General features: G+C 39.9%; 1 protein-coding gene across 3 annotated transcripts; it reads right to left on the reverse strand.

Moving 5' to 3' along the window:
• Positions 1-735: 735 nt before the first annotated feature.
• On the reverse strand, positions 736-20,333 carry LOC139003545 (guanylate-binding protein 6-like). 3 transcript variants are annotated; one of them, XM_070405550.1, is made up of 11 exons: positions 20,175-20,333; positions 16,599-16,802; positions 15,525-15,652; positions 12,066-12,175; positions 11,667-11,863; positions 7,512-7,757; positions 4,906-5,186; positions 3,985-4,197; positions 2,717-2,819; positions 2,208-2,401; positions 736-1,009 (listed from the first exon to the last, which is right to left on the reverse strand). In XM_070405550.1, exons 2-11 carry the CDS (start codon positions 16,786-16,788, stop codon positions 782-784), a joined length of 1,890 nt encoding a protein of 629 aa, XP_070261651.1. In that variant the 5' UTR covers positions 16,789-16,802; positions 20,175-20,333; the 3' UTR covers positions 736-781. The 3 variants fall into 3 exon arrangements, with proteins under 3 accessions (XP_070261651.1, XP_070261652.1, XP_070261653.1); XM_070405551.1 differs by lacking the exon at positions 16,599-16,802; XM_070405552.1 differs by lacking the exons at positions 15,525-15,652; positions 16,599-16,802 and having other exon boundaries at positions 20,175-20,332.
• Between the last annotated feature and the right edge of the window lie 1,960 nt (positions 20,334-22,293).

Below are 22,293 nucleotides of genomic sequence, written 5' to 3' on the forward strand. Positions count from 1 at the left end.
TTAACCACTCTGCATGCTAGCCTGGTCACCACAACTGCCCCCCATGCCACCGCCGGCCTGATCACCCCCAACTGCCCTCCCCAGCTGGTCTCCCGGTCTATAATTAGCATATTACACATTTATTAGTATAGATTAGTATTACACTTTACATTTTCTTTGTTATTTATTTATTTATAAAATTTTATTACAGGATTAAAAAGAAAGAGTATATAATGAAAAGCATGTGACTTGATTACCCTGATCTCACTCACTTCTTCCAAGTAGGAAATGATATTACTTCTTTGAGGGCTCCTATAGATATTCAATGTGTACACATACATATGATTGCACACAGGAATTACATTTTTTTCCTGTAAACACATTATACACTTCTTGTGTACCTCATTTTAAAATGTATTTTTAAGATTGTTGTATATTTATAAAAATGGAGTTGAATTCTCTATTTACTGGCTGCATAATATTCTACCATATGCAAATGTTAAATTTATATTACCAATTTATATAGATGAATTTATTAGTAGTTTCCAGTCTCTTGCCATTTACAGTGATAACTTGATTAAATGTAAGTATATTTATTTAAAAATGTACTGGTATGTTTCATTAAATAAACATGCTATATCAAAGCCTATGGGCATTTATCCTACCTAATGAGGGCTAGACATTGATATCCTTTAGTAGGCACTTTTCGTGTTTAAGACTTGGATGAATGAAATCAAAACGAATACACACCAAAAATGAGCATAGCATATATCCACATTCTATACTTTATTTCAAAGGAGAACTATTTATCTTCAAATAGTGAGCCAAAACTTCTCAAAACATTACTAAAAAATTTACCAGATGAACAAAATATTGAGTCAATTTCACTGGCAAGTCTATCCATGATTTGTGTCATCAAGGGACTATTATCACTTTGAGTACTACCAATCATATTTCTCAAATGATTGATCTCTGCATTCATATCTTCAGATTTACTTTTAAATCCTTCTCTAAGCAAATCTTCTTGAACCTAAGAAAAGGTGAGAAGTAAAAATGTTTTAAATTCATATGTTTTTCAAAAATTACATTTTATATTTAAGAATTCTTGCCGAAACCGGTTTGGCTCAGTGGATAGAGCGTCGGCCTGCGGACTGACGGGTCCCAGGTTCGATTCCGGTCAAGGGCATGTACCTGGGTTGTGGGCACATCCCCAGTAGGAGATGTGCAGGAGGCAGCTGGTCGATGTTTCTCTCTCATCGATGTTTCTAACTCTCTATCTCTCTCTCCCTTCCTCTCTGTAAAAAATCAATAAAATATATTTTAAAAAATTAAGTGTTAAAAAGAATTCTTTCCTTCCACTCTTAAAATTGTTCTCTCTTACATAACCAAAGATAATTTTGCAACAAGGAATAATCCTGTCTTGGACCTAAACACTGAAAGAAAGCATAGTTTACAGTCTTACAAATATTCACATATCCATAGGGTTTTGCTAGGATGCTAACTAAGCCTGGCCTGAGGACAAATGTACTATGTGCCAGTCATAATACCAGTTGAGAAGTAACACTAATCTGCTCATACTAATTCTCAGTCTCACTTGGAATAATATGGCCAAATAAAATGCAGAAAAAAATGGGAAATTAAACATATTCTAGAACTCTATTATGAACACGTACAGATAGCCAATCAGGAATTCTTCCTTTGCCATATGATAACTTGGGTAGACTCTCCATACCTGGGAACAATGCAGCAGGTTTGAAGCTGTCACATCCTTGTTTTTTTAATCTGGACATTTCTGATAGTTTATTGTCAGCACAGATCTACCTTAGAGTCTTTGGGTGGTAATAGGGTTCCTGATAATAGGCAATGATCTTGGTAAAACAAACCAGTTGATGGTAATAACAAATACATGTATTTAAAATACCTATTTATTCAGGCCAAATAAGTTCATTTCCAAATAGCCTAAAATATCACCTCAAACCCTATTTATATTCTACAAGTATTCAGAGATGAAATGTTTATCCTGACCACTCCAGAGTGTATGCACAGAGTAGATTTCAAAGATATTTTTTACAAAGAAAGGGAACAAGGGGAAGATTCAAGGTTTTAACAAATCACAAGTAGTAAATGGCAATGGTGTTTCCTCCATGGTCTTGCTGTAACATTCTCCATCCACCTGAGGTACCAGGACAATGACCATGGAGCACTACTGAGGCCATGGCAGGACTTACCTTCAATTTATGCTCCAATATCATATTCTGCTCTCTTAATATATTCTCTCTTTCCCTCTCCATCTTCTCCTTCAGTTGCAGTATATTTTCCTCACGACTCCTCTTCTGAGCCTCCATCTGCTGCTGCTGCTCCTGTAGTTTCTGTCTCAGCAGCTCCTGTTCCTTCTCAGCTGCCTCCTTCTTGGCCCGCTCCGCTGCCCCAGGGAGGTTTGACAAAGGGAAGAAAATTAGGTGAGGACTAATATCTACCTTCCTGAGCTCTGAGAACAGACCAAACTGGTAAGGGAGGTAGAAGACCCTGAATTGCTCCCTTGCCACACCATCAAGAGCACATTTCAGATTGTGATGGGAAAGGCCCTGGCTGGCTGATATGTCCTGATGTTTTCAGAGTTAGAGTATGTCCTACAGAAGGAGAGAAAGCTCCTTGTGTCAGGAAGTTCTGTTCTCACAGCTGTCAAAGGACACTGCAAGTACCTGACACTCATTGTGAGCCCTGCCTTGACCCTTACCTGCCAGGGCCTTCATCTCCTCCGTGAGCCCTTTGTCTCCCTGCAGGATGGAATTCTCTATTGCTGCCTGCGACTGCAGGAACCTCTGGAGAACCTCATGTGCCTGAGGAGACAAGAAGGAACAAAGAACTTTGATTTTCCCTGGGAAAAATAGTGCTGCAAAACGAAGTATGTCCATATAATTTTTCCTTCATGATTAAAACTGCATCAGCCCTAACCGGTTTGGCTCAGTAGATAGAGCGTCATTCAGCCTGCAGACTCAAGGGTCCCAGGTTCGATTCCAGTCAAGGGCAGGTACCTTGGTTGCGGGCATATCCCCAATAGGGGGTGTGCAGGAGGCAGCTGATCGATGTTTCTCTCTCATCAATGTTTCTAACTCTCTATCTCTCTCTCTTCCTCTCTGTAAAAAAATCAATAAAATATATTTTTGAAAAAACTGCATCATGATTTCACACAGTTTCCAAGCTCCTTAGAGCGACCAGAGCTCTTCATACTCCCTGCAGTCTCTCTCCCAGTGATACTTTCTTCTCTTCACTCTGTGTTTCAGAGTTCCAGTGAGACCATGTTCAGTTCTACAAACCCACTGTCTCTGGTGTTTTTGTATATTTGCTTTCCAGGGAGAAACATTGTCTCCAATTAGTGCTCCTGCTCTACTCTGCCACTTGCTGACTGTAACTCTAAGCAAGTCATTTTAACCCATCTCTGCCTCTCAGTTCAGATGTGTAAAATGTTGAAAAAAGTATAGATGCATCCTAATGCTATATAAAGGATAATAACTCAAATTCTAGAGAAAGCTCAAAATTATGTCTTAACAGTAAGAGTTCAATAAATATTAATTGCATTGTTATTTAATGTTATTACTTGTACCATCACCTATGTATCCAATTATCTCAGGTTCATAACTATGATAACCCTGTGTTAGCAATTGTCTACATGTTTGACTTCCTTTTCTCTTTGATCTGCCTTAAACACAAAGGCTCTGACTTTACCTTATAAATTGCCTGCCTTTGACACACTGAATATAATATTGTTGGATGGAAAATGATTATTTCTCCTGTGTCTCTTATGGATTTCAGAAATCTATATTCATTTTTGAGAATGGGCATTTTGATTCTCTATAGAAAGAAAGACAAAATAACTGGCCTTCAATGCTAAAAGTCATGATAGCCCCATGTTCCCATATTACCCACAACTTATGCCATGATCAATTTCCATGAGACCTTCTTGACTTTAATCTGTAGGATCCCTATGCTCCCCTTATTCCTCACCTTCATTCCTTTCCTGGGCACTTGCCAGTAGTCCTGTTCAAGCTTTTCCTTTGTTTCCATATAGAGCTTGTGACCACCAGGAACAGAGAAAATGCCTGCTGAAATACCTTCCATCAGGGACTTGGAAAGCTGCTCAAGTTTTTCCTGGCAGTATTTAACAGATGCCTCTTCATTCCGCAGCAAGATCTTATCCTGCTTATCCTTTATGATTTCCTGCAAGGGAAGTATAAAGGGCTGTCACCAGGAGAAAGGAACAGAGGAGAAAAAATTCTAAAGAACCTGGTGGTAGGAAGTCTAGCTGTGGTCCTCATGAGAAAGGCCTTCTGTTGGAGAAGGACATGGAATAAAACAGGAATTACAAGGCTTCCTTTACTCACAACCCTGAAAATTCCATGTGAGGCAGGGGAAAGCTTCTAATCTCTCTGGGTCTCAGGCTCTTCATCAATAATATTGGTGTTGAATTACCTTATCTCTATGGCTCCTTGCAGCTGTAACTTTTGTTAATTCCATCTTCAATGACACAATGATACAACAAGGAGCCATAGGAATTGAAAATAGCCTGGTATGAGGGTCTGTTAAGATACATTTGGTTCCTGGGAATGGGAGATTGTTCTCAAAAAGCATCTAGCGAAGGAATGACTTTTGGGTATTCAGGGCAGGCTTGACTTCAATGTAAGTGTTCAGTTCAGAAAGATGTCTATGCTAATTATGCATCAGAGACCAGATAAATTTTTACATAAAGTACCTGAGGTTTGTTGGGAGAGGAAGGAGAAATTGAAGTCTTTTGAACTCTGTCCCTCATAAGAATCCAGACTACTCGATCCATGAGTGGGAGAGGAGGACTGGGGTCAGAAAAGATCTTCCAGGTTTAATTTACAATGAAAAGGTCTCAAAGGGTAAATAAATACTAAGACAAAGTACCACAAGATTCTTCTGGAACGCCTGGTTGTCATCCTTGAAGGAGTGCTCCATGAAGATTGCAATGGCTTCCTTCTCACAGGCTGCGTGCAGGTCCAGCAGCTCCTGCAGCGTCTCTGTGGGGAAGCTCACTCTCTGGGCCATCTGCTCGCTGTAGTGGTTGGCTGCCTTCTGAACGGCTCTGGAGTTCTCAATTTGGGCCAGAGTTGTCATCGCATTCTCCAAACAAGGCACTGAACCATTGTTGATGGCATCCACATAAGTCACCACCAGAGTCCTTAGCCCTAATAAGCCAGGAAATTTAGGGATAAATATCAATTTATCACTCAACGGGATCCATTTATGTGAGATTACATTTCTAAATGTCTCTTTTTTGCCTTTCTGTCTCTTTCACACACTAACACACATATATGCACACACACACACACACACACACACATAAACACACCACTTCCTTCTACTATTCTTGGAGTACACAGTTAGTTGGATATTAACAAGAGACCAGGGAGCTAATGAAATCAGAGTCCGATAAAGCCTGATTAAGTAGGAAAAACAGCCTTACAGTCACGCTGGGGAGTCCACCCAACTTACCAGGATGGGAGAAAAATGGCGCAGAGGTAAAATTTCTATACTAAGTACCTGTGAGGTCAGAGCCAAATAACCAAGTGGAACTAAGAAGCATGTGCAAAAAGAGCCAAAATGCGGACCATAAGTGAGGGAGGGCACAAACCTGGGAAAATCTGGGAAAAGATTGCATAGGGGAAGGGCACAAGCCCTTAAGAAGACAGGAAACAGATTGGATAGTTGTAAAGAAAGCCTGACCTTTCCCAAACCCAAAAATAAAAATGGGGAAGGTTCACAAATACCCCAGGGCAGTATCTGCCCACTAGCCTGCCAGCTCTCTGTCTCCCTGAGAGTGTACTTTGCTTTTCACTTTAATAATCCTTGCCATTATCACGTAAAACTCCTCCTACATAAGGGTCCCTCAAATTCCTTTCACACAACACCACAGAAGAACATATTTCCTCCAGTGACACTATTGTCCCATTGACTCTTAATTTATATGTTTCTTTAGACCACAAGGCTAACATAATTCAATATTAACCTTTATCTAACATACTAAAGGATATCTGGAAAACATAATTTCCCATTGAAAATCTTAGCAGCAAATTGTAGACAGATGAGGCAGGGTAAATGTGATCCTATTTTTTTCTGAATTCTCAAGATTCCCGTAACTTTTCAGAGCTTTATGGGCTAATGTGCATTATTAAATTGGTCTAAACACCCAAAATATCCTCTATACCTATTGCAACTCTCATCTAATAAAGAGGGAATATGCAAATTTACCATCATGCTGTAATGGTCAAGATGGCTGCGCCCACAGTGGAGGCCAAGTTCCCATAACAAGCTTTAACAAGCAATCAGCAGGGACCTGAGGCTGCATGGCGCAGGGCCGTGGCAGGGGACCTGAGGCTGCACCCCCCGCCTGGTGGAACTTGACAGGGGACCTCAGGCCATGCCCCCCACCCCAGTATCGAGCCGGGGGACCTCAGGCTGCACCCCGACCCTGGCGCCAAGCTGGGAGACCTACAGCTGCACCCCTCGCTGGGCAGGGATTGACGGGGGACCTCAGTACACATCCCCCACTGGGCAGAGCTTGACAGAGGACATCATGCTGCACCCCCCCACACACAGTAGGGCTTCACTGGGGACCTCAGGCCATGCCCCCAGCCCTGGCTCCAGGCTGGGAGACCTCAGGCTGTGCCCCCAACCAGGCAGTGCTGGATGGAAGACCTCAGGCCACATCCTCCACCCTGGGACCAGGCCAGGGGACCTGAGACCACACCCCCGATCCCGGTGCCAGGCCGGGGACCTCAGGCTGCACCCCCCCCCCTAACGGCTTGACAGGGAACCTCAAGGTATGCCCCCCACCCCAGCCCAGACCAGGGGACCTCAGGCTGCACACCCTGTCCCGGGCTATGGGACCTGAGGCTGCAACCCCTGCCCAGCGGGGTTTGATGGGAGACCTGAGGTTGTGTCCCCCTGCCTGGAAGGGCTTGACGGGTCTGGATCTTGCCCAATGGGGGTGGGGCCAGCCAGGTCTAAGGTATGCGTGGTTGGGCAGGAATTTGACTCTGGGTCCCACAGTGTACCCCAGACTCTAATAAGAGGAAGATTTTCATATACATTTTACTAATTTTCTTTCATCTCTGACACTTCTATTATAAAGAGCAAATAGCAATATTAAAATATTTCCTCTAATTAATTCCCTTTTAATGTGCACAAATTTTGTGTACTGGGCAACTAGTTCATTATAAAGAACTTCAACTGAGGAAATATATATTGTTTTTTAGCCCCAGTTAGTGATTCATTAAGATTAGAAGATTTTTTTATATGTATGGATACTGTAGATTTTGCTGATAAAGGTTGTAATTTTGGAGAGGAATTTGTAAACACCCAAAAGTGTGATAAGTATACACTTGTCATCATGGAGTATGAACATCTATGACTCATAATTCTATATAGAATCAAAAATAAATCCTGGAGAACACATCTTATAATATATTCAAAAAATATTAGGCCCCACAAAATGTGAAATGGAGACTCACGTTTCCCAGTGACCACGATTCCCTCTCTGAGGGTCTTGGTCCTGGCCTGGGTGAAGATGTAAGAACAGAAATTCTTTGTTTCTTCCTTGAAGTAAGGATCCAATTGTTTTTCCTCAACCTTCTCAATATCGGCTAGGAGTTTTTTGTCATTTGTTGGCCGGTCAAAGACAAAACATTTCCGTCTTGGAAAGAAATTCCGGATGCACTCCCTTCGGAAATTGGATATTTGAGCTTTGTGATTCATGCCTGAAAGGTTAAAACAAACTAACTAACAAAAACAGGTATTACAGTAGAAGCAGTCTAAGGACAAGGGACCTAAAGATTTTTATGACAGGGATTTTTGTATCTTTGCCGAATTCTCTCTGTATAACTTCTGTGTGTAACTCCTCTAGCATGGACATCCAAATTCTTCTTTAACATAAAATTTACCATGATACAACTCCAGGGAAAATTTTTTGAAGAGATCAACATAGTTAAAAAAAACAACAACAATGACCTGTTACTACTATCAGACCTAAAAATGGTAGAGTATTGTGTATATTGTCTATATTGCTTACTGTATGAATAACAGAAACATGGGTCAAATGTACGTTTTTGGTCTACTTGATCACATGGGGAAATGAAGCTATGGATCAAAATGAAGAGCCCAAACAAGACTTAATGAAGCAATGTTAGAAATAACAGCAGATTATTTAAGGAAAACTGTTTAGATGCTAAAAATGAAGTGTACAGCATTAGCTCTTAAAAAAATAAAAACCTCTGAAGACTGAAGAGTAAACATAGCTAAAATGTAATTTTTTTAAAAATATATATTTTATTGATTTTTTACAGAGAAGAAGGAAGAGGGATAGAGAGTTAGAAACATCAATGAGAGAGAAACATCCATCAGCTACCTCCTGCACACCTCCTACTGGGGATGTGTCCACAACCAAGGTACATGCCCTTGACTGGAATCAAACCTGGGACCTTTCAGTCCACAGGCCAATGCTCTATCCACTGAGCCAACCCGGTTAGGGCTAAAATGTAATATTAGTCTCTAAATTCTTTAAGGTAAAGAACTATATTTAATCTTATAGTTTTGTTGTGTAGCCTACTTCTCATTGTTTTTGAGAAACTATGAATAGAAACATGAAATCAAGAGTGTATAAATCAGAAGTGATATTCCTTTCAAGGTTTCATCAGATACCTACATGCCCATGTAAATATAACCCATTCATATGTTTTTATTATTTTGAAATTATAGCATGGGTAAATATGTGGAAATGGAAAAAAGCTATGATACAGAAAGAAAGATTTAACATAATTAAAATGTCTATAATGCCCAAAGCAATCTATAGATTGAACATAATCCCATTCAAAATACCAATGGCGTTTTTCACATCACTACAATAAATAATCCAAAAATATATATGAAACCATAAAAGACCCTGAATAGCCACAGAAATACTGAGAAAGAAGGACAAAGGTGGAGGTATCATGCTACCTGATATCAAACTATAATCTATGCTATGGTTATCAAAACAGCATAGTGCTGAATAAAAACAGACATATAGATCAATGGAACACAACAGAGTCCAGAAATAAACCCACACAAAAATGATCAATTAATAGATGACAAAGGAGGCAAAACAACATACAATGGGGTAATACATGGTGTGGGGAAAATTGGACAAATACACACACAAAAATGAAACTGCATGACCTTCTTACACCATGTACAAGAATAAGCTCAAAATGGACTAAAGGCTTAAATGTGAGTCTCAAAATTACTATAAGAAAACAAAGGAAGTAAAACCTCAGATATTTTTCTTAGCAATGTATTTCTTTTCATACCTCTCCTCTGGTAAGGGAAACAAAATAAATAAACAAATGGGACTACAGCAAGCTAAATAGTTTTTGCACAGCAAAGGAAGCCATCAACAAACAAACAACCACCTGTATGGGAGAATATATTCTCCAATAACACATCTAATAAGGGGTTAATATCCAAAATTTATAAAGTACTTATACTATTCATCATAGGAACAAACAATCTGATTTAAAAGTGAGCTGAGGACCTGAATAAATACTTCTCCAAAGAGGACATACAGGTGGCCAATACAGGTATGAAAAGATGTTCAACATTGCTAATCATCAGAGAAATGCAAGTTAAAACCACAATGAGATATCACCTCATGCCTGTCTGAGTGGCTCTCATCAATAAATCAACAAAGAATAAGTGTTGGCACTGTTGGTGGGTATGCATATTTGTACAGTTACTATGGAAAAAAGAATGGAGGTTTCTCAAAAGAATTAAAAATAGAACTACCTTATGGCCCAGTGACTTCACTTCTGGTTATATATCTGAAGAAATCCAAAACACTAATTCAAAAGAATATATGACTCCTATATTCATTGCAGCATTATTTACAATAGCCAAGATATGGAAGTAACCTAAGTACCCCAAAACAGACAAGTAGATAAAGAATAGGTAGTATATATACACAATGGAATACTATTTGATCATAAAAAAGAGTGAAATTGTACCTTTTGAGACAGTATGGATGAATCTAGAGAGTACTATGCTCACTGAAATAAGTTCAACAGAGAAAGACACATATCTAATGATTTCACTTATATGTGATTCTAAAGAACAAAATAAACAAACAAACTTGAAATAGATTAATAGATACAGAGAAAAACCTGATGGCTGCATGAAGAGAGGAGCACAGGAGGAGGGGAGGGGGGACCGTTGCATGAAAGAGGTGAAGGAATTAACCAATACAAGTTGGTAGTTACAAAATAGTCATAGGGATGTAAAATACAGCATACGGAATATCCTATATAATAAAGAAGTAATATGCAAATTGGCCATCACACCCTTGCACATGATGGCTGCCTCCATGTGGTCAAAGATGGCTGCTCCATGTGGTCAAAAGATGGTCACCACAGGATGGCCGGCAGGAGAGGGCAGTTGTAGATGATCAGGCCAGCAGGAGAGGACAGTTAAGGGAGACCAGGCTGGCAGCGAGGGCAGTTGGGGGCAACCATGCTTGCAAAGGAGGGAGGAAAGTTTGGGGTGACCAGGCCAGCAGGAGAAGGCAGTTAGGGGTGACCAGGTCAGCAGGGGAGGGCAGTTGGGGGCAATCGGGCTGGCAGGGGAGGGCAGTTGGTGGTGATTGGGCTGGCAGGGGAACAGTTAGGCATCGATCAGCCTGGCAGTGGTGTGGTTAGGGGGTAATCGGGCAGGCAGAAGTAGTTAGGGGCAATCAGGCAGGCAGGCAAGTGGGATTGGGCTAACAGGGATCAGGCCTAAACCGACAGTCAGACATCCCCCCAGGGGTCCCAGATTGTAGAGTGTGCAGGCTGGGCTGAGGGACACCCCCCTCTCAGTGCACAAATTTTGTGCACCGGGCGTCTAGTAGTTCATAATATTGTAATAACTATGCATGGTGTCAGGTGACTACTTGAAATATAGTAGGGATCTAGTTGTAAAGTATGCATTATCTAACCACTATGCTATATATTTGAAAATAATACAAAATGATATTGAGTATAAACTACAATTGAAAAATAAATTATTTTTAAAGTAAAAAATCTATGATATATAAATTACAATTGTATTCTGATAATTATCAAAAATTACACAAATGGATAGATTGAAAAGACAAAATATACTTCTTCAGGCTTATTAGAACATAAAGTCATTTTTATAGATTACATATGTATAAAGACATTAAAAAGTTATATGCCCATTTTAGATGAATTATGTCTAGTTACATGAAAGATATTTTTTTCATTAGATAGGCTTTTCATTGTAATTTTATGCCTACCAAGTATCTGATCAGCTGATTTCCTCATCATGGAAAAGCAGAAACTAAAAGTAATAAATATAAGTGTCTGGTCTTTAGAAGGCTTTACCACCACTGTATTCAATGTTACAATTGGATTCTAAATTACAAGTGTAAAGAATAAATGGGTTATGAATAGTGTTACTCTACTTTAGGCTCTTCTTTTCTTAAGTGAACTTAAACTCCAGTCAATAAAGCTTTTTAACTCATTCCCAGCCACCATTTGTGCAGACTTCTAGTCTCAAGTACAAACGCAACTCCAATCATGATGTTTAGAACCTCCCATCTGTTTTGGACCATCCACTGCCCACCCATGCTCTGTTACCTGGAACCAGCTTCAAGGCATTCTCCAGGTACTCATCTTCTGTGATAGGGTGACCATTTAACTCCAGCTCCAGGGAGAAATCCCGTACGGCCCAGATAAAGTCTGGAAAGAAACTCACAAACTCTGATGAATCTTCTACTCCATCTGGTGTAGGGGAGGACTTTGCCCTGATGAGTTCTGTCAGCTCTGCCACATAACTAGGACCTCGCTAAGGAAAATAAAGTTTCTACTCATAATTCCCACATTTCTCTGATTAAAAGAAATATTACAAACACTCTCTTTTACTCTGGTTCCTTTTGGTCTACCAAATGGAACTAAGTGAGAGGGAAGGAGAAACTGACTGGATCTCCATTCCCATTGAAGCCATGACACATGGAAGTTGGGTTCCTGGAAGGATACTGCAGCTGCTCCAGGGCCTGGTGGTTGATGGTGCTCAGGCTGTTGTAGACAAAGCTGCTACACAGAAGCACGGCCAGGGCAAAGATCCACGAGTCATTCTTAAGGTCGCCCTAGAAGTACATCAGGGCAAGACATTTAGGGGTTTACCCTATAGAAATTCATTCAGACACTAAGTCTAACAGCCCTTCATTTTATTTCAGGTAACTTACTCACCATGCAAACAAGTAAGTTTGAAGATGGGCATAAATATACATATTAACTTTAACAATTATAGAGACATTTCTTGTGACTATGATTCTTTCATATATAAAAGGATTTTGCCATCACAGGGTTTTTTTTAATGAATTGGATGAAATAAAATAACCTATAAAAATAAATTAGTGCAGCACCTGGTGTGTTATTATGTTAAGTGAGCGGTGTTAGCAAATATTTATTCTACATATATTTGTTGGTCATGGACTATATAAAATATTTCATAGTTAACATAACTGGGATGTATTCAAGAAATGTTTATGGGAAGCTACTGAATATTTCTACTGTTGTTAAAAATAAAAAGCAGTTTAAAATGACAAATATTACTTTCATGATGACTACTTCAAAGCATGACAAACATCTATAGCAAGGAATATAACAAGGATATCTATATAATGCTGACATCAATATAACATATACAAGCATTGAAAACTTTAGCTATAGTAGTAAATGAATGGTGGGAGGGAAGATATGAAAAAAAAAACTTGCATGCATATATGCACAAAACATGGACACTGACAATAGGATGCTGAAGGCCTGCTGAGGGGATAGGTATGGGGAAGAGGTAGTATATAGGAGGGGAAGAAGGAAAAAATATGTAATACTTTCAATAGTAAATATAAATTTTAAGAAGTATTAAGTTAAAATTTACAAGTCTATCATGCAAGACCAGAGTGCTGAAAGTTAAAGATTTTATATAACATGAAGTCTTCCTCAGCATCTTGATTGAAAATTAAAGACTTAATAGGGTGTGAATTTGAATAAATGAAGGTATCCTGCAGGTGGGAAGACCCACAGAAGCAAAAGTAGACATGGCAGCACACAGAAGTCTTTTCAATAAAAATAGATTTATTTGTTCTGACTGGAACAGAGGGTAGGTCAAGAAGTTAAAGCTGGATAGTGAGCCTAGTGCAACCAGATGAAAGACCTAAAGGAGGGGGTAATTTGTTTGTATAAAATACAGCAGGTCTAAATAACGGCACAACACAGAATTTTGTTTTATTATAAACACCTTCTAAAGTTGTTCCCCAGATCAAAAGTGGAAAATACCTAGAAAATTTCAGAATGAAATGCTGATTTGCTGATTTACATTCCAAAGCCCAATTTAAAAAATTATTATACTAAGAAGTGGCACTTATGTCACACAATAGGTTATTTAGTCAGCAAGAATATTTGATATCCTTTATAATAAAGAGCAAATCTGCTAAGTATACTGGACAGTGAAATGACCTTCCAGAACAATCTGTGGAATAACCAGTGAGTGGGGGGCGGGGACAGGAGCCTGCGCCCCCAGGTCAGTCATGAAGGTACTGGCACCCCCCCGCCCCCCTGCCCCCCCCCCCCCCCCCCCCCCCGCTTCCACAGAGGCAGCGGGAGAGGCGATGCTGCAGGCAGATCCAGTCCTGGCGCCATGCCATCCACAGAGGTGGCTGCAGGTGAGAGGGCCTAAGCCACAATTGGACATCCGCCAAGGGCTCCCGGGCTGCCAGAACAATGTCTGACTGCCAGCTTAGGCCGCATCCCCTGGGAGTGGCAGGTGGGCATCCCCCCTGTGGGGTCCTTGACTGGAAAAGGGTGCAGGCCAGGCTAAGAGACCACCCGAGTGCATGAATTTTCATGCCCCAGGCCTCTAGTATAAAAATAAACACAAAATTTTAAGTATTCTTTGGGTAGAAATAGAAAGTTATAGGAATTTAGGTACTAGTTCTAAATAAGTCTCAAACTAAAGCAGAAAAGGAGAAATATTTCATTTTACCCTTTAGTAGAAAACTAAAGTATCAAAAACCCATCTTAAAATGTTGTAGGACAACCACAATGTTACAGTAATAAGTTTAGTTAGTATAAGATAGTATAATCAAATTTCATTTATTTATTAGAGTGAATTTTAAACTTTACTTAGAAGTGAAACTTAACTTGTGTGTGTGTGTGTGAGACCCTGATAAGTAACTTGTAATGCCCTGCAAGCTAACTCCTGACCAATAACTCCCAGCATGTTAACTCCTGATAAGAAACTTGCAACCTCCTGCGTGTGCATCCTGATAAGCCCAGAAGGCCACCGGAACACACTGGCAAGAGACACTGAAGAAGCCTGTTATAGTAATAAGTTTAGTTAGCATAAAGTAAACTCCATTTTTGTATAAGCAATAAGTTAGCATAAAGTAGACTCACTTTGTATTAGCATAAGTTAGCATAAGTAGACCCCATTTTATTCTTAGACCAAAACTTGTAAACAACTCCAAAAATAAGATGTATGTATGATTAATAAGCTGTGAACATGGTCACAACTTTCCTGCCTGAGTGTATACCTAGATAACAGGGCGGCACCCGTGTATGGCACCCGATATGAGACACTGAAGACACCCAGCTTCAAGGATTTAAGGAGAGCAAATCTGCTGAGGTTCAGACGCTTGTCTGCCCTCCACAGACAGGACGCTCTCCTCCCCCCTGGAAACTGCCGAACTGGAAACTGCCATTCTTGCTCTGCCTGAGCCCAAACTGCCAGAGGCGCCTCTCTTCAAGAGACCGAGCTCATTGCTGCAGCGTATTTCTGACGACCTCCGTGTGTCTCCTCTGTCGGCAAGTGTCTCCGGGTGGCCTGCCAAGGACTGAAACCCATCAGCTCTCTGGTAAATAAACCTGTGTGATTTCTTGCATTGTTTATCTCCTGTGTCTCTCTCTCTCTCTTCTTAGTTTTTGGTTAAGCTCGGCCATATTAATTAATAGTAAGTACCCTCTGACGTTTGTATTGGTATATCCAAATGAAACGCTTTGGGTCACCTGTGCTTACGTTCCTATAGATAATTGGAACACACATGCTTTTATAGAACCATCTCATTCAGAGTTGTCTCAAACTCTTCCAGAATGCTTGGTGAGTACTTGGTGAACTTCACTAGAGGACCAAAGACTCTTTGAGGGCAGGGCTTTTATATGGGTCACTAGTATCTACAGTACTAACCTAGAGACCTGGGAATATGGTGCTCAGCAATTGTTTACTAAATTGAACAAAATTATTCATGAGTGCCTAGAAATAAAAGAAAATTTACTCAATGTACTCTGACATCTTACCTAGAAATAAAAGTCAAACAACCAAGAATTTGCTGATATATAGATTTCTAGATTTCACAAATAGATCAAGCAGTTAAATTAAAGAGTTCATTATGAGACTATCCAGGTTGAAAACATTTTATCTGTGACCCTCTGCCTTACCTTTTCCACATCACCCAGGCCCTCAGTGTCCAGAAGGACCAGAGTGCAATCAGGCTTACAGAGGTGAGGCACACACCACATCCAGATGCCCTTGGTTTTAGACTGCACCGTAGAGCCCAGAGGGAAACCTATAAAGGAAGGGGAGACCCAGCTCACAGTGACAACAGACAATCTAAGCAGCCAAGGGGCTACAAAATCAGACTTTTTGGAATGGAAGTACCCCAGAATATAAGACGGTGCATTCTCTATTCTGTAAGAATGCTTTACTTTGTGTGTCATCTATTTGAAGGAGGAGATGAATGTTAACTGTGAAAATGATACCCAGCAAGAGCTCAAAATGGAGGTGAAGTACATCCAAGAATCAGACATAATAAAGGTCACTGAATACCATAAAAAGAGCATTTTAAAGAATGGTCCAGTAAAGGCCGAATAGAAGTGGATAGAAGAGAGACATCTAAAGAAAAAGAAATTCAGATAATATTTTTCCAATCAAAGTGATAAAAATTAAAATGGCAAATGGTGTTGGAGAGGTTGTTAACAACAATGAGATGTGAACTCACAAAAATCTTTAAACATAGTGATATGTAATTATCTTTATATATTCATGGGAAAAGCAAAATTCTATAGAGAGAGCAAAACATGTTATGAGCAAGAGAGGAAGCACAATTTCAAGACCCCAGTGTTGGCACAGGTAAAAGAAGGAGTATAGACTATGCCTTACTAGGGTGGGTTTTCCTTAACAGGAGTAAAACCTGAATATGGAAATAGAATATATTAAAGTAATAATGTAGTGAGGATAATTAAACTTAGAAGTTTGTTTTGTTGAGAGGTGTGTACTTCTCAATTCAATGTAACCAGGGAAGAAAACTAATAAGCTGTCATATAGTTAGAGTAAAAACAATTGGCCTCGGCCTAAGATAATACCATTAAGGTAGTAATTTATTAGTAAAAATTAGAATTAGTAGATTGGTTTATTGAAAGGAATTTTGTTCTTCATGTGACTAGGGAAGAAAACTAAGAAACTCTGATATAGCTAGAGTCAAAGAATTGTCCTCTGCCTGAGACACCACTCACCGTGATTCTGCCCTGCAAGCCGATTCATCAAGTAGGATTTGCCTGTACGATACAGTCCTGCAATGGCCACGACCACCACTGGCTGAGAAATCTGGTCAAGAATCTCTAGCGCTTCCTGATTCACTGACAGCTGCTCATTGTTATTTTCCACCAGGCAAATGGGGGCCGTCATGTTGGGTCTAGATGCCATGGCAACCTGCCAACCTAGAAGAAATCCCAGTGGAAATAAGCTTACAATGCTATTCTCTGAAGCAGAGTCATGCAAAGCACCCATCATCTTAAGACAGTGTGCATGTTCTACTTTCCTTATGGCACAGTAGCATAGGCCAAGCCCTACAGTGAAAAATTCATCTATTTTTGGTTCTATACTTACAGTGAATCTCTGGAAGGGCCAACGTGTTCCCAATGCTGTGAGGACCTTAGATTGAATGTTATTGCTGCACTAGGCAGTCACATCTTGTAATGCAGTCGAGTAGCTCTACCCTATGCCAGTGTCACCACTGAGAAGCAAATCCATCACCTCATGTGAACATCCTCTCCCCAAACTTAAGGTTTAACCAGCTGCTAAAAGGATGCTGAGGAAGGACCTGCCTGGGACCAGAGCAACCTGTGGACACAGCCAAGAAATTTTAAGCCACAGGTTTCATGCATTGCTGGAGGCTAATTCCAGCAGGTCTTAATTATGCAAGAAGTTCGACAGAGGGCTAATGGAACTTGGGGCTTCAGCAGGGCTGAAAATCTGCATGTTATTACCTCCTGCTGAACAGCTATATGCATTTTCCCTAACCTGATAATCCTTTACTGTTTACCAAACCTTACCTTTGATATGTATATCTGCTTTGCTATAGGGAAAATGTGGGAGTAAAAAGCCCTGGGTCTGGAGATTCAGGGAGCTTAGTCACTAGAACTAAATTTCCCTCTGGCTTTCCCCAAAATACCTTCCAAATTCTAATTTCTTCTCTAGTCTCTTCATTCATTTATGCACAGCCCTTCTCCAGATTCCTGAACCCTAGTAGCTGCAAGGAAAGTCAAGACTGAGACAATGCATCTCTCTGTCTCGTGGTCCTAGTAGTTGAGAACAGCTGTAGAACTAGTGATGAGTATGACTAGTATTCATCACAGTCTGAGGTTTTAGGTGGACAAGTTGGTTTGACAAGTGACAGACCAATAAAATGTAATATCTATGGCTCCATTTATGATACTGAAGGGACTGAAGGAGTGTTGGGTTCCAGAAGAGAAACAGCTTTTGATTTTTCTCCTTTTTTAGAAGTCTTCAAAATCCTTTTGGCCACAAAGTTTAACAGTCATCCCCTGTTCAGAGAAACTGAGTCATGTGATATTTATTTTGTTTTTCAAAATAAAGTGTGCATCAAAATTTAAAAATAGACTGATATTATAAACTAATAAAAAGCATATATTAATAAAACAGTCAATAAAGAATATCAAGAAGACCTCACAAATTCTGCATTCTCCATGTCCTGTTGAAAATATCTGTGTGAAAATATCAAGTGGGTGAGCATAATTCCTGGACATGTCTGACCTAGGACTTTGTTAGGATGGAGAAAGTACTTCTTATATTCCAGGAAGTGCTGTGCTGGTTTGTCCTAATTTTCAGAACATACCAAGAATGAAGCTGAGCTGGGCAGTGTCCTAAGCAAATTTGAGCCTGAGCAGTGAATTATAGCTTTGTCAGGGGACAGCCTGCTCCTTTCCCAACTTTTAAGGATGTGACTGGGAGCTGGGGGTGAGGCCACAATCATAATGCAGCCCATCTGTGTCTAGCCCCCTTTCTTTCTTCCTTCCTTTCTTCCTTCCTTCCTTCCTTCCTTCCTTCCTTCCTTCCTTCCTTCCTTCCTTCCTTCCTTTCTTTCTCTCTCTCTCTCTCTCTCTCTCTCTCTCTCTCTTCCTTTCTTTCTCTTCCTTCCTTTCTTTTTTCTTTCTCTCTTTCAATCTTTTTTCTCCTCTTTCTCTTTTTCCATTCAATAAATAAAGGCAAACTAGAGCTCTCTGAGCCAAGTCTGCTCTTGAGAAAAAAATTAAATAAAAAAAAATTAAATTTAAAATTTTGTGTAAGCAGTGAATCTAATGTGGAATAAGAATAGGACCACAAGTCCAACCTAGTGCACATTACAATGAGGAACTCTGAGCTCATGCATGAAGAAGCTGCCTCCATGCCCCATCCTATCCCATTAAACAGCTAGGAGACCCTAATCCAGGGGTGGGCAAACTTTTTGCCTCGAGGGCCACAATGGGTTCTTAAACTGGACCAGAGGGCCGGAACAAAAGCATGGATGGAGTGTTTGTGTGAACTAATATAAATTCAAAGTAAACATCATTACATAAAAGGGTACGGTCTTTTTTTTTTTTTTAGTTTTATTCATTTCAAACAGGCCGGATCCGGCCCGCGGGCCGCAGTTTGCCCATGGCTGCCCTAATCTCTCAGCTCTCCATGCACCCACATTGTCTGCTATACTTGCTGCTGTCCTGGTTATGTGAAGTCCTGCTAGGCTGTCACATCACAACTACCACTGCTCCTAATGGGGAAGCTAAAGCCAGCAACTGAGCCCTGCAGTCCAGGCTACCAGGCTACAGGTGTCCCTACATCTCCATTCCTCAGTCCATTTTGAGTCAGAAATTGAGAGGCTTAAGCTCAGGACCAAGTTGTTTGCAAAAGAAAGTTGAATTCCCACTTCTGTCCCACAGCTCCTCAGGTCAGTGTGTCACAGAACAAACTCCCAGGTCCTTCTCACTCCTCCTTGCTCCCTCTCCTTCTCCAACTTTTCTGTTGCTACTTTACAGAAGTTTAAAAAAAAAAAAAAAAGCTGAGGAATTTTGTTTTCATTCTTACAGAGGACTCAGCAAAACAACTGAACCTAAAAACAATAATTGATGTAATTTTTTGGTAGGGTCTAAACATTTGGAAACTGCAGAATAAAACCCAGCTTAGACTTTATAGTTATTTTTAATAGTTGATTAAAATATGTGAGAATGAAGTACTTCATCTAAATACCACTTTATAGAATCTTTGGAATACTAAATACAGTTAATGCAATAAAGAATGTTTTAATGTTTAAATTGTATGTTAAGGATCATCTTCTCTGTTTTTTCAATGTCCCACAGACATCAGGGAAAAGTGTGAGATGGGGAGGGGGAAGATGGAGGAAGTGACTGCAACCAGCGCTTCTTAGGGAAGGACAGGTTTGGTTCCTCAGTCACAGAAAGGACTTCAGCCCCTTCAAGCAGGTGATGTAGGATGCACTCCTTCTTCTCCCAGGCAGGGCTCTTTGTGCAGCCTGGGAGGGTGCCCAAAAGGGATCAGCCCATCCCAGGAACAAGCTGTGTCCCCTGCCGCCCTGCAGCAGCCTTCCATCCAAACAGAGGGGCTGAGCTGCCCCCAGCTTATAGTCCCTCCAGCCACCCCTCCTCTGCCCCCACCATAAGCCAGCTGCTTCCAAGGCTGACCATGGAGAGCCTTCACCTCCAGTGCCAGGTGTGCTGCACTGGAGAACGCATTGTTATTGTTGATGTTAGTTAATGAACATGCACATGGAAATCCAAGTCTCTGAGCTAACTTACCTGTCTCATAAGCTGCAGGCAGCGGATAAATTCTCTCCTCTCACCTTGCTCCTTCTGTGTCTGGCTCCCCGGGTGCTCACAGTTCTCTTTAGTAGCTGAAAATCAAGCCGGATATTACAGTGAAACAGTTTTCAGTGTGGTTAAGAACCAAAATCGAAAGGACACATCCTTTTCTGGGAAGTTGCGCTGTTATTTCACCCCTTTCCCCTCCTCCCGAAGGAATGTGATGGGCCAGGGTGGGAGGACCTCCTATCCCACACCCACCTCTGAAATCCCAGGCTGGCACCGCCTCCCCATGGGGCTTGTGTTCCCTGACCCCACAGTGAACACAGCTGCAGGGCTGAATGTGAGCCAGTAACAGCAGCCTGACAGGTCTGCAGCTTGTCTCTCAGAGGTACTTTGGAAAGGCAATAAGGTGCTTCTTACTGTTGTTGTTGTTTTAATTTTATGCTAAGATTGCCTTTTCCTTTCTGGCTTTTTGGAAAACTCTTATTATTAATTTATCCTTCCTCATTATCAATAACTGTGTGTATAAATCTCTTATTTTCCCATTCAAGAGATAGTCACTAGTATTTTGTAGCATATTCTCCCACTTACAGTTGTGTGTTGTTTTTCTTTGTGGTGGCTCTGTGGGTGATTGTAAGGGTCCTGAGTTTATATTTTGAGTGTTTCTTTCGATGAAATAACATAAATATACAAACTCAAAAGTGAACATTCAAAATGAACAAAGAAATCATAACTACCAACAAGTTTTTAAAAGTTGACAGTGCCAAAAGTATTATCTGTATTCTGGTTTTATTGTCTATTAAGTTTCATTCCCCATATTTGCATTTTCATCTGAATAATAATGCAGAAGAAAAATATGTAATTGTACAGGATTACACTCTATTAGACTATTTAAAAAAACTGTAATCAAAGTATTTTTGTTATACCTGTTGTCTTCTGGACAGATATAGGTAGGAGCTGAATTATTAGAACAATTTGGGGTTAGTTTCATTGCTTATTTTTCTCTGCCTAGAATTATCTGAGTTGGTTTCAAAGACATTTAAATGTTAATTCCACTTTTATCAATGTGTTTGGTTGAAATCGGCTTTTTGACAACATAGTAAAAACAAAGTAGCAGCAGCTAGATGTTAGATTTATTTTTATAGATTTATCATAAGTAGATTACTAAAATGAAATACTGTTTCAAGAAAGCTGTTACATTGAATACAATATCATAACATAAATTAAAAATCTGAAAATTGAAATTTTCTTCTTTAATATATGATATAATATTACCGATTTTTTTCTCATGGGAATTTTTGTCTTTTAATATGAGATTATATCTTAGACTTCTTATTTTCAGGGTTGTAACATAATCATAATGTGTGATATTAGTTTATCAGTCTTTATAACTTGTCTATATTTGGGATTTTTTAACTTTGGCACTGCTATTGTTTTCCAGCAATACATAGTGGTACATTTCACTGGTACATGTAACATAATTGTGAGGCCCGTTGCCTTTGCATATTTAAATATGAACAAAGTAGGGTCTCACTTTTGGATAATCTAAACCTTGAAGGATGTAAATATAAAATAAAGCAAGAAGTGATCAGTGTTAAGAAACAATAGTAGAAAAAAAGTGCTTGTGTCTACAAAAGCACCATTTATTTATATTAGGAAGGGTTAGGAAGGTTTAGAGATGACTTCATAGAAAAGTCTTATTTCTGTTGGGTTTTAAAGAATGACTAAATTTTGAAAAAAGAGTGATTGGAGGAAAGATATTTTAAGGCAAAGGAAGGGAATGAGCAAATATACAAAAGTAGGAGGTAAATCCTAGATACCAGCCAAATCCAATGTAGCCAGTGTAGTGGGCTCACTAGGAATAAAGTAGAAAAATCAACTGGAACCTGGATCATGGACAATGTTGCACAGGCAGGTGGAGACTTTGATGGTTACTATGCATGCTCAGAGCCATGTTGGAAATCCATTTTATGGATGAGCCTTGAAATATTATGCTAAGTGAAGGAAGCTGTTACAAAAATCATGTATTTTAGTGTTCCATTTATATGAAATGCCCAAAATAGCCAAATTCATAGACATGAGAATAGAGGTAGTTGCTTAGGGTTGGGGAAGA

This window comes from Myotis yumanensis, unplaced genomic scaffold, assembly GCF_028538775.1.
Source record: "Myotis yumanensis isolate MYYU_CA2020_CCGP unplaced genomic scaffold, mMyoYum1.0.hap1 SCAF_2, whole genome shotgun sequence".
In the NCBI taxonomy this organism is placed as follows: domain Eukaryota; kingdom Metazoa; phylum Chordata; class Mammalia; order Chiroptera; family Vespertilionidae; genus Myotis; species Myotis yumanensis.

Excerpts from the sequence above, each read along its gene's own strand:
- LOC139003545 (XM_070405550.1), bottom strand. The coding sequence starts at position 16,788 with ATGGCATCTAGACCCAACATGACGGCCCCCATTTGCCTGGTGGAAAAT. Across the intron at positions 12,176-15,524 it reads GCCTGGGTGATGTGGAAAAG|GGCGACCTTAAGAATGACTC; the intron begins GTAAGGCAGAGG and ends ATGTACTTCTAG. Across the intron at positions 1,010-2,207 it reads TATTGGAGCATAAATTGAAG|GTTCAAGAAGATTTGCTTAG; the intron begins GTAAGTCCTGCC and ends ACCTTTTCTTAG.